General features: G+C 41.2%; 1 protein-coding gene across 1 annotated transcript in view; it reads right to left on the bottom strand.

Annotated features, from left to right (window-relative positions):
- Positions 1-561: 561 nt before the first annotated feature.
- The window catches only part of LOC114243532 (fatty acyl-CoA reductase 1), a 45,454-nt gene continuing 32,264 nt past the window's right edge, over positions 562-13,751 (bottom strand). The window contains exons 3-11 of the mRNA XM_089731763.1: positions 11,535-11,648; positions 9,949-10,071; positions 9,106-9,231; positions 8,488-8,641; positions 6,849-6,950; positions 2,430-2,616; positions 1,925-2,031; positions 1,321-1,450; positions 562-934 (exon numbers count right to left, since the gene is read on the bottom strand). Of these exons, the coding sequence (XP_089587889.1) occupies positions 694-934; positions 1,321-1,450; positions 1,925-2,031; positions 2,430-2,616; positions 6,849-6,950; positions 8,488-8,641; positions 9,106-9,231; positions 9,949-10,071; positions 11,535-11,648 (1,284 nt within the window). The 3' untranslated portion in view covers positions 562-693. The remainder of the gene's footprint in view (positions 935-1,320; positions 1,451-1,924; positions 2,032-2,429; positions 2,617-6,848; positions 6,951-8,487; positions 8,642-9,105; positions 9,232-9,948; positions 10,072-11,534; positions 11,649-13,751) is intronic.

Genomic DNA, 13,751 nt, shown 5'->3' with positions numbered 1-13,751 from the left:
TCGTAAAATGATGTAATGCAGCTTTGGAAACACAGTAAGAAAAAGTCTCAGATATTATCGGGGCGATACCTCACCTCCAACACTTCCAATATTAATAATGGATCCTTCACTTGCAATCAAATATGGCAAAAAGATGAACCAAATGCACAATGGATCGAATATTGATGGACACAACTTCATCGAACATTTCAATCGCTTCATTGGACAAAATACTGATGAATTTGGCTACACCAGCATAATTCACAAGCACGTTTAATTTCCCAAAATTTTTTATTGTCCTTTTAATGATCATTCTTCTATCATCGTCTTTAGTCATATTTGCTCTGATTACCAATGGCCTTGTACCAACTAGTTCACATCTTGCTGCTATTAACTTCAGTTTATGTTCTCTTCTGCCAATTATAACAACTTTTGCTTCTTGAGATACTAATTCTGCAGCAATAGCTTCTCCAATACCCGAACTGCTTCCAGTCACAATGACCACTTTATTCTTTAGACAATTTTCCATTGTATTCGTAAATGATAATATAAATTACATATGATATATACACTTATTTGATCCGTACCATTGACAGTATAGAATTGATAAACGATTAGATAAATTACAATCTAATGAAATTATTATAACACACATGAATGAATGACAAAGATGATGAGATGAAGTTTTTTTTTCAGAAACGGAATCCAAAAATTTTAAGGTTTATTTGGCCCCACTTTTCCCTGGCACAAATACTTTTCGATGCCCTTTTGATAGTCTTCTAAGTATTTTCTCCAGTGAATGTTAACGGGATCACAGGGAAACTTTTTTTGATCATCCAATGATAGAGATCTAAAGAGTTTCCTAGTATTTTCGCATTCAATTACCCATGAATTGTTCAGAAAAAAACTCAGTGCTTCCCTTACATTTATTACTTTCTTCTGTATTTTTGTATACCTGGGAATGCAAAATCGAATTAAATTATATTTAAGCGTCCGATCGAATCTGCAGTGTGTCCTAAAGTTCGATGAGGTCCAAATTAAATTTGTTCTTATTTAATTGGACACTTATACGATACGAAAAAATTAATTTAACGTCGTTTAATGTTTTCCAGACCAATACGTTCCCTTAAAGAGGAAAATATCTGGCATAACAGTATTTGAAAACTCAAATAAAGGCTTCATTTCAAAGTGGATTATGGCGTTTACGCATTAACCAATATCTCTATCCAATCCAGATTAAACCAATATCTCTATCGTTCACCCACTAATTACATATAGCCTATATAACGATGAGCGGTTTCTCGCCTGGAACTCTTAAAAAATATTGAGAAATATATTTACTTTGGACTCCTTCCAGTAACCCACAGCCAGCCGTCCGCTATTTTTGCAGGAATTAACTGCAGAAACATCGTATAAATTGAGAATAGTAGCTTTGACTGTGTGTATAATACAAATGGATATGGCCAATCATCTGAAACAAATGATATGTCTAAATTCCTCTCACCGTTGTTCGTCTAGATGGAGAAGATGCTATATAAGCAGCAGGTCCAGCCTAATCTGAACTCTCACTGGGAATTCGTCAAGATAGATATTATTAAAGAGTCAATTTATTCTTAGCACCTAATTTGGGATTCAGCATACGATCCACATGCTAATATAATTACGTGTAATATTCTATTTAAATGTAAAAACATAATCTTTCTTTATTAACGGTTAATTTTACTGCTCGTGATACTGCCGTACCAGGGGCTTTGAATCAAATTGATTCTACGACGTGAACTCCTAGATTTTATCAAGATGGCGGCAAACAAGTTGCGATTTCTATATTTGGTAAACAGAATGATTTGGTCCAAGATTGAATCTATGGAATAAAGGCTCTATTGATTTATTCTAAAATATGAGTCCTATGACGTTTTATATCTAGACCTAAGTATCAGAAACTTACTCAATTTATTCTTAACTGTAACTTCTATCATGCGCTTATGTGCATCTTCCCAGGTTATTGGATTCGCTCCTGTGGTACAACTGTTGAATACCGCGACATCGACACAACTGAAAATGAAATGGACCGATAGAAATAGAAAATAATAACTAATAAAGAATTAGATTGATAATAATTAACTGCTGTTAAATGCCTCGAACCAAGAGACATGCGGTGTGCGAGTGATCAAATGTCGCAACTAGTGTAGTAGCCTATCAAACACTATATTTCCCGATACCCTAGATGCTTAGGGTACTAAGAACAGCGGAGTATACTCTAGTGCACTATATTACGCCATATCGTTATTTATATTTGTATCAAATAACTATTATTACGTATTTTACACATTACGCGATACATGGAATATAGATTCTTCCCTGTCATATGGTATTTAATGGAGTCACCACAACTGTGAAGTCTCATCATTGTGTGGTGATTCCAACTCTGGTAACATCAAAAACCGGATTACCTGTTGTTTCTCGCTCCCGCCACGATACAGAGGTTCGCGACATAGTCCACTGGTATCATGTCAGCTAAGAATTCTCTTCGATTGAAGCACGAACGATCCCATCCACGAGATACGTTGTCTAAGAGGTGCGCCGGTCCGTACCAGTTGTCTAACCACCCAGGTAAAGGCTCGTCGGCTTTCGAAGTAACTAAACAAGAAAATCTATTGATTGATAATTGAACTTGATTCTTGACACTACTTCAATGCCCGGCAGTGCAGTAGTTACCGTAGTCCATAGATATCACAACGTGAATGGCATACTGGTGGTAGGACCTCTTGTGAGCCCGCACGGGTGGGTACCACCACCTTGCCTATTTCTGCCGTGAAACAGTAATGCGTTTCGGTTTGAAGGATGGGGCAGCCGTTGTAACTATACTCGAGACCTTAGAACTTATATCTCAAGGTGAGTGGCGCATTTACGTTGTAAATGTCTATGGGCTCCAGTAACCACTTAACACCAGTTGGGCTGTGAGCTCGTCCACCTGTCTAAACAATAAAAAAAACTTATTTTGAAGCATGAGGCTTAAGTCGCAATAGGGTATGACCACTGACCGAACCCTTCGAACGGGAACGGCATTACTGCTTTATGGCAGAAATAGGCAGGGTGGCGATACCTACTCCTGCGGACTCACAAGAAGTTCTACCACCAGTAAAAATAGTTTTTTTTTTTTTTATGATTGAATGATTACTGGTGGCCGCGAGGCCTTTCCAGTTTCACCAGGACAGGTGGGCGAGCAAAGGCTCGGCCAGGAGGGGTGGGATTTGCTAACAGCTGCCCAAGCGCCTCCGAAGGAGACCTAACAACTCAAGAGTAGCTGCTTCGCGAATGAATCTACTACCGGATCGGAATCGCGACCCGCTGAGAAGATCCGGCGAGAAACTCAGCGAGCTGATTCATGGGTTAGGTTGCACGGCGAACTCTTTGTCGAGTTCGACGAGTACGGTTACCGAGGTCCCTAAGCCTGCTCCTAGAGCTGAAGGCGTCTAGTGCAAAGGTTATTGGATCTGATGGATCCGTAAGGACGTGTCTAGGGCGTCGACGGTGACTGGCTCCTGCATGATCAGGATTCGGGGAGTAGTCAGCGGCGGCTACGATAAGGCGATTATCATGACGCATAGCCTTATCGAAGTACCGTTCCGACGCTGACTTCATGTATTTCTGTATAGTTTCGAGGCCCAGGTCGTCGTGTAGGTCAACGTTCCTCACGAACCACGGAGCTCCGACGGCTAACCTGCAAAAGCGGGATTGTAGAGATTGAAGGGTGTCTATGTGTGTGCGGGCCGCGTGAGCGAACACCACACTCGCGTAAGTCATGACGGGCCTTATGCAAGTTTTGTAAAGTGTCACCTTGTTCCGAAGGGACATTTTACTCCGCTTACAGATCATGGGGTAGAGTCTACCGAGAATAAACGCGGCACGGTCACGGACTGATTTTAGATGCGGGCGGAATGTCATCGATGCATCCAGGGTAACGCCCAGGTACTTGACCTTCCTGGCCCAGGGTATGGATTGACTAAAGAGAGTAATCGGGGGTGTGAGATTCCTCCTCCTAATACGGGAGGAAATCCGTGTGGAGCTTCCCCTCTGAAATAGCACCGCAGTACTTTTCGCTGGGTTGATGTCTATGCGCCATTTTCGGAACCACTGTCCTAGGGCTAGGGCTGCGCTCTGAAGCTTCTTCGCGATTAGGGACTTGTTTCTACTGGAATAGTAAACAGTCGTGTCGTCGGCGAATAAAGCTAAATGGGTCGGCGGCGACCGGGGAATATCGTTAACGAATAAGCTAAATAGGAGGGGTGAAAGGACAGAGCCTTGCGGGACTCCTGCTGTGAGAGGTCGTGGGGAGGAACGGGTTCCCTCGACTCGATATCGAAAAGAGCGGTTCGACAAGAAGTCCCGTATGATGAGCACGAGACTATCCGGCACACCCATGTTGAATAGTTTGAAAATCAAACCGTTGTGCCAGACTTTGTCGAACGCTTTTGCGACGTCGAAGAAGAGAGCTCCCGTGTATAACGGTTTTGGTCGATTAAGCCCCACAAGAATGTGCTCCGTGAGGCGGTGCACCTGTTGAACGCATGAGTGATTTGTACGGAATCCGAATTGTTCATCGATGAGAATGCCCTTGGATGAGACGAAGTCTCTGAGGCGTTTGTAGAGCAGACGCTCATACAGTTTGCCTAGAGACATGAGGAGGCTGATCGGGCGGTAGCTCGTCGGATGATTTTTTGGTTTACCGGGTTTATGTATGCCGATAACGTCCGCTTCTTTCCACACCGCGGGAAAGATACAGTTCGCCATAGCGGCATTGAAAATAGATGCCAACATCACGATGAGTTGGACGGGTAGAAGTTTAATAACGCGGTTGGATATACCGTCGGAACCGGGAGCCTTGCGAGGACGTAGGTCTTTGATCAAGTCTTTAACTTCCATCGGGGTGACGGGTGGTAACGCATCCGAGGGTGGCAAGGAGGCTCTGCGTTCTACCTCACTGTCTACTAATTCTACATGAACAGGGTCCACGGATTGAGTGCTGGGCGTGCACTGGGTTTGCAATGTATCGGCCAGCAACTCTGCTTTTTCGTCATCATCAAACGCCGCGAGTCGGCCTGAGGGGCCTACGAGGGGGGGCATAGTTACTACCGTATCCGATTTGAGAGTACGAGCTAAGCGGTAGTAAGACCTTTGGGAGGGCGCGAGTCCTTCTAAGAAATCAGACCATCTGGCATCTCGGACTTCGGCGATGCGAGACTTTACGTCGCGTTGTAGGGCACGCATTCGAATACGATTTTCCGCGGTAAGATACCTGTCGTAGGCGCGTATCGAGGCGTTCTTAGCTCTAAGGAGTTCCCTAATATCATCGGACAATTTGAAGCGGTGAAGGAAATCCTCCGCTACAACTTGTTTCGATGATCTATCTAATGTTGAGGTGATGTGTGACGTTAAGATGTCTATGGCTTCAGCGGTATCCTGAGGAGACGGGGTAGAGTCCGGGTTAAACGGGAGCGATGGTGGATCAGATTCAGCCAGGCTGATGCCCAGCGTGTGCCAATCCACCACAGTCCTCGTGACGGGAACGGAGTCGGGAGCGCGACCGAGCTTCATAACGACGGGACGGTGGTCTGAATCTAACTCTGAAACTACTTCGATCGAGTGTAAGCTCAGAGTTACGTTTTTTAATAACGCTATGTCGAGTATATCCGGGCGATGCGCGATATTTAGCGGGTAGTGAGTCGGTGTTAGCGGAGCGACGATATCGAAGGCGAGATCATCGACTAACGCGTCAAGCCGCCTGCCATTCGGGGTTGTGGTGTGTGAGTTCCACCTGATGTGTTTACAATTTAGGTCGCCCGCCAGAATGACAGAGCTCCCCATGCCGAGCAGCGCCTCGATATCACTGCTTAGAACGATCTTATCCGGTGGAAGATAAACGGACGCGATAACGATCGGCGCGTGTCCCGTCAGTGAGATTCGGCACACTGATGCTTCGATATTAGCGAGCGCGGGAGGATCGAGCGGGACGCAATGCAGGGCTCTTCTATAGTAAATGACGGTACCACCACCACGAGCAGAGAGCCTGTCGTTCCTGACCATGTTATAGTTCGCGATTTTAGGGTCACGGCGCGCGGGCTTAAGTAGGGTCTCCTGCACTAAAAAGATATCAATTTGATGGTCACGCAAAAAGTCAGAAACCTGATCACGTTGATTTGCGAGACCGAGTAAAAATAGTGCCTCGCCGCGCGGTCTCACAAGGCGCTTTTCCACGATTTATTATATATCTTATAATTGTTTTATGATGGATATTATTAAACGATGCTACGATTCCTTCGTGAAAGTCCTTCGTGAATATCTATTAAATTACTGTTAAGCGCTGGGGTTCGAGATAAATAAAGCTTTCACAAATTACAAATTAAAACTCTATTTAACTCTTAAAACACTTAAGGGACACTTCACAATTTGCAATTCACTTTTCCACTTCGCTTCATATAATCCGTTCGCTGCTTCGTTTTGAGGACAACAGATTACTAGCTGCCTTCGTGTCATCTCTGCAACGATTTGACACGACAAGTCTACAATTATCAAGAGCATTCCCGGTAGTATTGTCATTTCGATATATCTTTCCACTATTGGATAATAGATGGCGTTATACTACTCGAGCCTTCTCGATATTACTAGTTCTTTTGATATTCTTTTCTGCTATTTGATAACAGATAGCATTACTCTTACCGGCTTGACAGTACGTATATCATTGGAAAGAAAGGATTTACCTGTATGCGGAATTTGAGCACCGAACGCTTGATCCTTTAGGCCACGACGACTTTCAATTAATTCGACTTCAGATAGAATTATAAATATAGAAATATCTATTTAACACTTACTCATAGATGGTCTAACTATGCACGTCGGTATTGTGCCATGGTTTTCAGCCACAAAGTTCTCCGTTAACGCTTTACCATAAGCGTATGTATTACAACGTTGTTCTGCAAGTAAAGTAATATTTTTTATTGTTATGAACAAGCATTTTTTTGTGCAGATCATAATATTTTACTACGATTAAAGATCTACTCAGGTCATTGAGTTACTGCTACCGTTGTTCTTTTCGTAATTGGGCGAATGAGCTAATTTCTTCTCTAGCGTTAAGAGACTGATGGAGTCTATACATATGACTGACTCGGTGGTGCAATAGTTAGCGCCTCTGACGTTTGCGCAGAGACTCGTGGCTTCAATGTCCACATCGGGCAAACATTCGTAAAAGTATATAATAATATGTCAGTACATACTGACAGACGGACTGACAAGTCTCTGGTACCCATAACACAGTGAATTCTAATTTGGGGTCGGATGAAACATGCATTATTTGTTCCCAGCTATTTGTTATTATTATTGCAAATGGTAAGTACAGTCCGTTTATGTCTGCAATAGCTGCTCAAGTCACGGACCGTCCGAGGTTCACGGAAAGCTTAGCAGTTGGATGAGGAGTGCTAAGCCTATTCGATGGATCCGAGGCGGAGGCGCGTGCCTCTGGGGCGATGCATGGGGTAGCTGAACGCCTCACTACCCCGTGCAGGAGACGAGGCCTGGACAGACCGGGCCAGCACTGGTGTGGGGCTGCGGAAGAATTTCGATTCCCGCGGCCCTGCACGCACGTGTGGGGAGACACAGGGATGGTTTTCGCCGGTAGGAGTCCGGCACGCCCCTCCGCCTTTCCCCAGGCGGAGGTAGTCCATGAGGATTTCCCGCCGAAAAAAAAAAGAGTGGTACTAATTATGAGGTATCAAAATGTAAACAACAACGTCTTATTAAGGTCTCGTCACCACACATATCACTCAAAACAGTATGAATCACGACAGGCGATCAGCAATCATTCTGGTTGCTTCTTAACTTAATAACGAAAAACACAGAACTAGCAATGGACACATTCTTTATGTTTAAAGCAAGTTGGAGTTCGACCTTTCAACCGTAAAAAAGTTAACGCCGAATGTCTAGTGGCGGATTAATTAATTAGTCTATTAGCCAAACTCAAATAAAACTTCAGCGGCCTCGAAGAACTAAATGTCTTCCAAAAGCACTGCCGTGGGGGGACGCAGGGTCCCACCATATTGTATTTTACCAAGAAAGCCTCATGAGGCCACGACTCAGCATTGAGGATTATCAACGCAAGGAGGATGGCAGCAATAAGGAGCTGAATAAGGATAAATTCCGTCTGTCTCTGCTCATGGTCGTAACGCAGATCTCCACTCTCACTCGTATAGGCTGCCAACGACAAGTGTCTACGTGACTGAAGAAGACATGGTGCGACGTCTTTTATTTCAATAAAAATAATCTAAATGCTAAAAAAAATATTGTATATGCAGTAGCTGAGGAGGGCCAAAGACCGGGCTCAGTGGTGTAGATTGAGAGAGGCCTATGTCCAGCAGTAAACGACTGTGGGCTGATGATTATGATGCAATAGTTTAATAAGCAGACTGTACACCTATTTTTAGTTCCTACAGAAATAACCATCCAAGACAGACTCACGAAAAAATTTCTTTGTTTCATCTTTGTCGTTGTCGTACTTCGATATAAAGGTCTCTAGTTCTTTGTGATTAGCCGGCGGCGGGTACAAGGTCTCCTTAACTATCTTCCCTCCATCAAGCGCTTGTGCATATACAGAGGAAACATGAACGAAGGACTAAAAAAAAGAATTTAAAACTTGTCCAAAACAAAATCAAATGTTGAAGACTATTATATTGCATTCGATTTTGCCCGAATAAAAATAATCTGCAGAGTTCGATGGTTCATGAACGATATGGCGTGAGATAGCATAAAGTAAATCCATGGTTTAAAAAAAATTGGGTCTCATTTCTGAAGTTCATATTTTTGCAGTTTTGTTTCCCTTTACCATAACTAATCCGATCACATTATTAACGTTTTGATCGCACGCGTTCGACTCCAATGTGATCCCAGTTTTTTTTTTGTTTAGATCATTTCAGTTAGGCTGAATGTCGAAAAATAATATAATTCTCAAAAGCTTGCCTACAAATATCATTATCCAAATTTCGTCCGCACTTAAATTTCTGTATATTAAAAGGCGATTTCGAAGCCAAACACCTAAATAAATAGCATACCTAAATTTGTTAACAGAAAAATACTCACTTCAATATTTTCCATTTGCCGTGATAACTTAAGTACCCTCTTCGTCCCCTCATAGTTGTAATTCAAGGTAACGGACATAGGTTCTTTGAACATTACACTGGCGGCCACGTGAAGTACCACCGAAACCTGAAACATTACACGATCAGACGCCGAAACGAAAAGCCCGTGCATTGGCATCTGAGAATTTTTAAGAAAGGGAATAGGACAAACTCTACTGCCTACTTGGCGATAACAATGACCTCTGACGACATTATAAGTAGGTAAATAAAAAGTAATTTTGGCCACATTGACGGCTCTACACATTTCCAGGAACACAATATTACAGAATAGAGCGTCGAGATCTGTATAATAAAATAAAAATAATAACAAGATTATCCCAGTTGATAAACAAAACGATGCGATATTTGTCGAGAATAAGTAATAATAATATTAATAGCAACAACAGAGAAATAAGTGTGAAAGTAGCCCCGGTAGTCAACAAATTAAGAGCGGACGGTTAGCGTGGTATGGACATGTGATGCATAGAGAGAAGATGCATGTGACTAGGAGATGTATGGAAATGGTAGTGCAAGGTAGAGGGGGAAGAGGTCGACCGAGGAAGACATGGAGTGTGTGAATGACGATATGAGAGAGAGAGGAGTGAGTGTTGAGATGACGGCTGATAGAAGAGAATGAAAGAGAAAAATTAACTGTGCCGACCCCACCTAGTAGGATAAGGTGGGGAAAAAAGAAGAATAATAATAATAACAATGTAAATGTACGCTCTTTTCTTAGCTCATGCATATACATTTAAAATTAATAAGATTTTAAGTTAATATAGTATAAATAATAATAAGTACCTACCTCTGAGGTTAACGTTTTAATGTCTTGTGTTTTCATGGCCAAGTCGGTTTGCGTGACGTCGCCGTATATAGGCACTATTTTGTTTACTGCGGACGGCTTCAAGACTTTTAACCTTTCAAAAATCTGAAAGGGCAAATTTCAAAAATATCAATGCGACTGAATTTTATTTATATGTAGATAGATGCATGCATGTATGTGTTTGTACTTTTTTTGTCTTTACTTATATACGAAAAATATATTATATATTACGCTAATTCTTATTAAAGTGCACCGAACCCTTCAAACAAAGAGCATCACGAACAAATAGCGAAGAAATTCAACAATTTTATGGTGCAACCGAGTAAAATCATTATCATCCAATATTTTTTTAGGATAATTAATTTATTAGAATAACTAATTAGAATTAATTATAATATTTTATTCCAAAATTTTAGAAGTCGTCGTGGTCTAAAAGAATAGACCTCCGGTGCATTCGTGTTGAGCGATGCACCGGTGTTCGAATCTCAGGCAGGTACCAATCTTTCTAATGAAAGAATAGTTTGGGGAAAAGTCTTTTCGCATTATAGTATGTTTGAACTTGTAATAAAATCTCTTTGGCTATACTATTTGTATCTGGCTGGTTTTGGTCTCTTCAGAATTCTTTGGGCAGTGTCAAGTTAACATCACGAGAGGACTGCCAAAATCAATTGTCCCGGTATTTTGATCATAAGCCCCAAAATTTCTATAGCAATGGGATCATGTCCTTACCTACAAGATGGCAAAAAGTTATCGAACAACAGTTATCGAAAATGGTACCTACATATTTTAGTTAAATGTATACTAGATGATGACCGAGCTTTACTCGTTTGTTTTTTTTATAACGCCATCTTGTTGCGTCTTTAAAGCAGTTTAGTTGCTCTCAATTAAGAAAAATGGTATTATTATTCGCCAATAGATGTCGGGAAGAGTCATAAAGCTGATTAGTATAAACACGAAAAAAACAACATTTTCTGAAAATAAATCGTAGCTAGATCGATTTATCGCCCCTGAAATCCCCTGTATACTAAATTTTATGAAAATCGTTGGAGCCGTTTCCGAGATCCAGATTATATATATGTTGTGAATTTTCTTAAAAAATGCGAAGAAACTTTTCCCCGAACCTATTACGTACTCAACAAATGTACACGGTTAACTTCCACGATGAGGGAATAACATCGTGTAATAAAAATCAAACCCGCAAAATTATAATTTGCGTAATTACTGGTGGTAGGACCTCTTGTGAGTCCGCACGGGTAGGACCACCACCCTACCTATTTCTGCCGTGAAGCAGTAATGTGTTTCGGTTTGAAGGGTGGGGCAGCCGTTGTAACTATACTGAGACCTTAGAACTTATATCTCAAGGTGAGTGGCGCATATTTACGTTGCAGATGTCTATGGGCTCCAGTAACCACTTAATAACAGGTGGGCTATGAGCTCTTCCACCCGTCTATATAAAAAATAATAATAAAAAACTAATAAAAAAAAAATCAAAAATCCAATAACCCGTCCGCACGTAGCTGGAATATCCCCTTAGGCTACTAGCGAATAGGTAGGATACAATATCTTACAGAATTGTTCAGCAGAGCAGCCATTCTTCGATCGATAGTTTCGCCATCCTTTTCTCGAATCATCAAATATAATTTTTCCACGTCAGTATCGTATAATAACTTCTCAACCAGCGCCTGAATTATGTTTAACATTTCAAATTTTAATCTATACTTAATATTATAAAGAGGAAAGATTTGTTTGTTTGTTTGTTTCGAATAGGCTCCGAAACTACTGGACCGATTTGAAAAATTCTTTTTCCATTAGAAGCCGACATTGTTCCTGATGAACATAGGCTACGTTTTTAAAAAAAAAAATTTTTTTTTTTTGTTTCATGTGTGTTTTAATATTTCCGAAGCGAAGCGAGGGCGGGTCGCTATCAATAATAATTGTATTTTTCATTTTAAAACGTTCACTGCAAAGAAGGTACTTCATGCATGGAAAAAGACTTTTGCTTTACAAAGCACAGATCTGGCCTCGCGTGGAGTACTGCTCCCACCTCTGGACTGGGGCTCCCAAATACCAGCTACTTCAATTTGACTCCATACAGAAAACAGCCGTTTGGATTGTCGATAATCCCATTCTTACGGATCGTTTGGAACCTCTGGGCCTGCGGAGGGACTTCGGTTCCCTCTGTATTCTGTACCGTATGTTCCATGGGGAGTGCTCTGAGGAATTGTTCGAGATGATACCGACATCTCGCTTTTACCATCGCACCGCCCGCCACCGGAGTAGAGTTCATTCATACTACCTGGAGCCGCTGCGGTCATCCACAGTGCGTTTCCAGAGATCTTTTTTGCCACGTAACATCCGGCTATGGAATGAGCTCCGCTCCACGGTGTTTCCCGAGCGCTATGACATGTCCTTCTTCAAACGAGGCTTGTGGAGAGTATTAAACGGTAGGCAGCGGCTTGGCTCTGCCTCTGGCATGGCTGACGTCCATGAGCGACGGTAACCACTCACCATCAGGTGGGCCGTATGCTCGTCTACCTATACGGCAATAAAAAGAAGAAAATAAACCCAAGGTCACTTCTTGCTTTGTTAAAACAGATGCATTTCTTACCGTTGAACAAGACATAAACAAGATGTTTTCCCACATTTGTTTTGTTTAACTTACGATTTCTGATGACGCGTGCCTACAAATATCTCTGAACGTATAATAGAAGGTGATATTGATTGACGTCATCGTGTGGCGGCAGAATATGTTGAATGAATAACTTTTGTCTGCGACTTCGTCCGCGTGGAATAGTTACTTTGGGATAACGCTAAATTTAACCCGCATCTTCATTTACGTAGAAGGTGAAAATATTTTATGAATAATAGAATGCTAAGGAGCTATTTAAAGTATCAAAATCACGCTTTTTAACCGAATTCAAAAGAGGAGGTTCGACCTTGATTTTTTCGATTCGATTCGGCCAAAATTTTTTTGTCTAAATATGTTCACCGATTTCTCGAGAATGCTTGAAGCAATTCTGATAATTACTTTTTCTTTTGTTTGAAAGGATAGACTTCCCTTATGATCTTGTAATTATCAAGATCAGGATCTGATGATGGAATCCTGGAGAAATCAAGAAAAATCTACAATTTTCAAAGCATATCTTGAAGTGATTTCTCTTTCTTGTTATTCGTCTTATTCTGTGCCGCCGCGCACCGGCCGGCCGACGCTTTGTACATCAATATTGCACGCTTGATCATTATTTTGCTGAGATGTTATTTTTAAACTGCGATATCTTCTAGGATACTCATTGAAATAAAATGATGTAAACAACAATTTCTTTTAAATTAAGTGTACACTTGTAATGAATAACGTATTTATTTGGATAAGGATTAATAACAACTTTATAATAACGCCTTCACAAATAATGCTTTATTTTAGAACAAGTTTGGTTAGCATAAAAAAGGTTATAGTGAGCAAACCTTAAAATATAGACATAATACGCTGTCACGGATATTTTATAGGACTCTTAAAGGTAAACAATCCTGTCATACATTATTTTAGCGAAACTTTAATCGTTTTCGCAGCGCAGATAGCGGAAGCTCTCAATAGGAAAAAGAAACAGATTTTGAATTATTATTTATTAGTGCTCCGCTCGTATTGGTCTTAGCGTGATGTTATATAGCCTATTCTTCAATAAATGGGCTATCTCACACTGAAATATTTTTTTAAATCAGACCAGCTACTGAGATTATCGCGTTCAACCAAACAAACAAACTCTTCAGCTTTATAATATTAAGTATAC

This window comes from Bombyx mandarina, chromosome 12 (genome assembly GCF_030267445.1).
Source record: "Bombyx mandarina strain Sakado chromosome 12, ASM3026744v2".
Lineage (NCBI taxonomy): Eukaryota > Metazoa > Arthropoda > Insecta > Lepidoptera > Bombycidae > Bombyx > Bombyx mandarina.
Note: the sequence above shows the minus strand (reverse complement) of the source record. Positions and strands in the feature narration are given on the sequence as shown.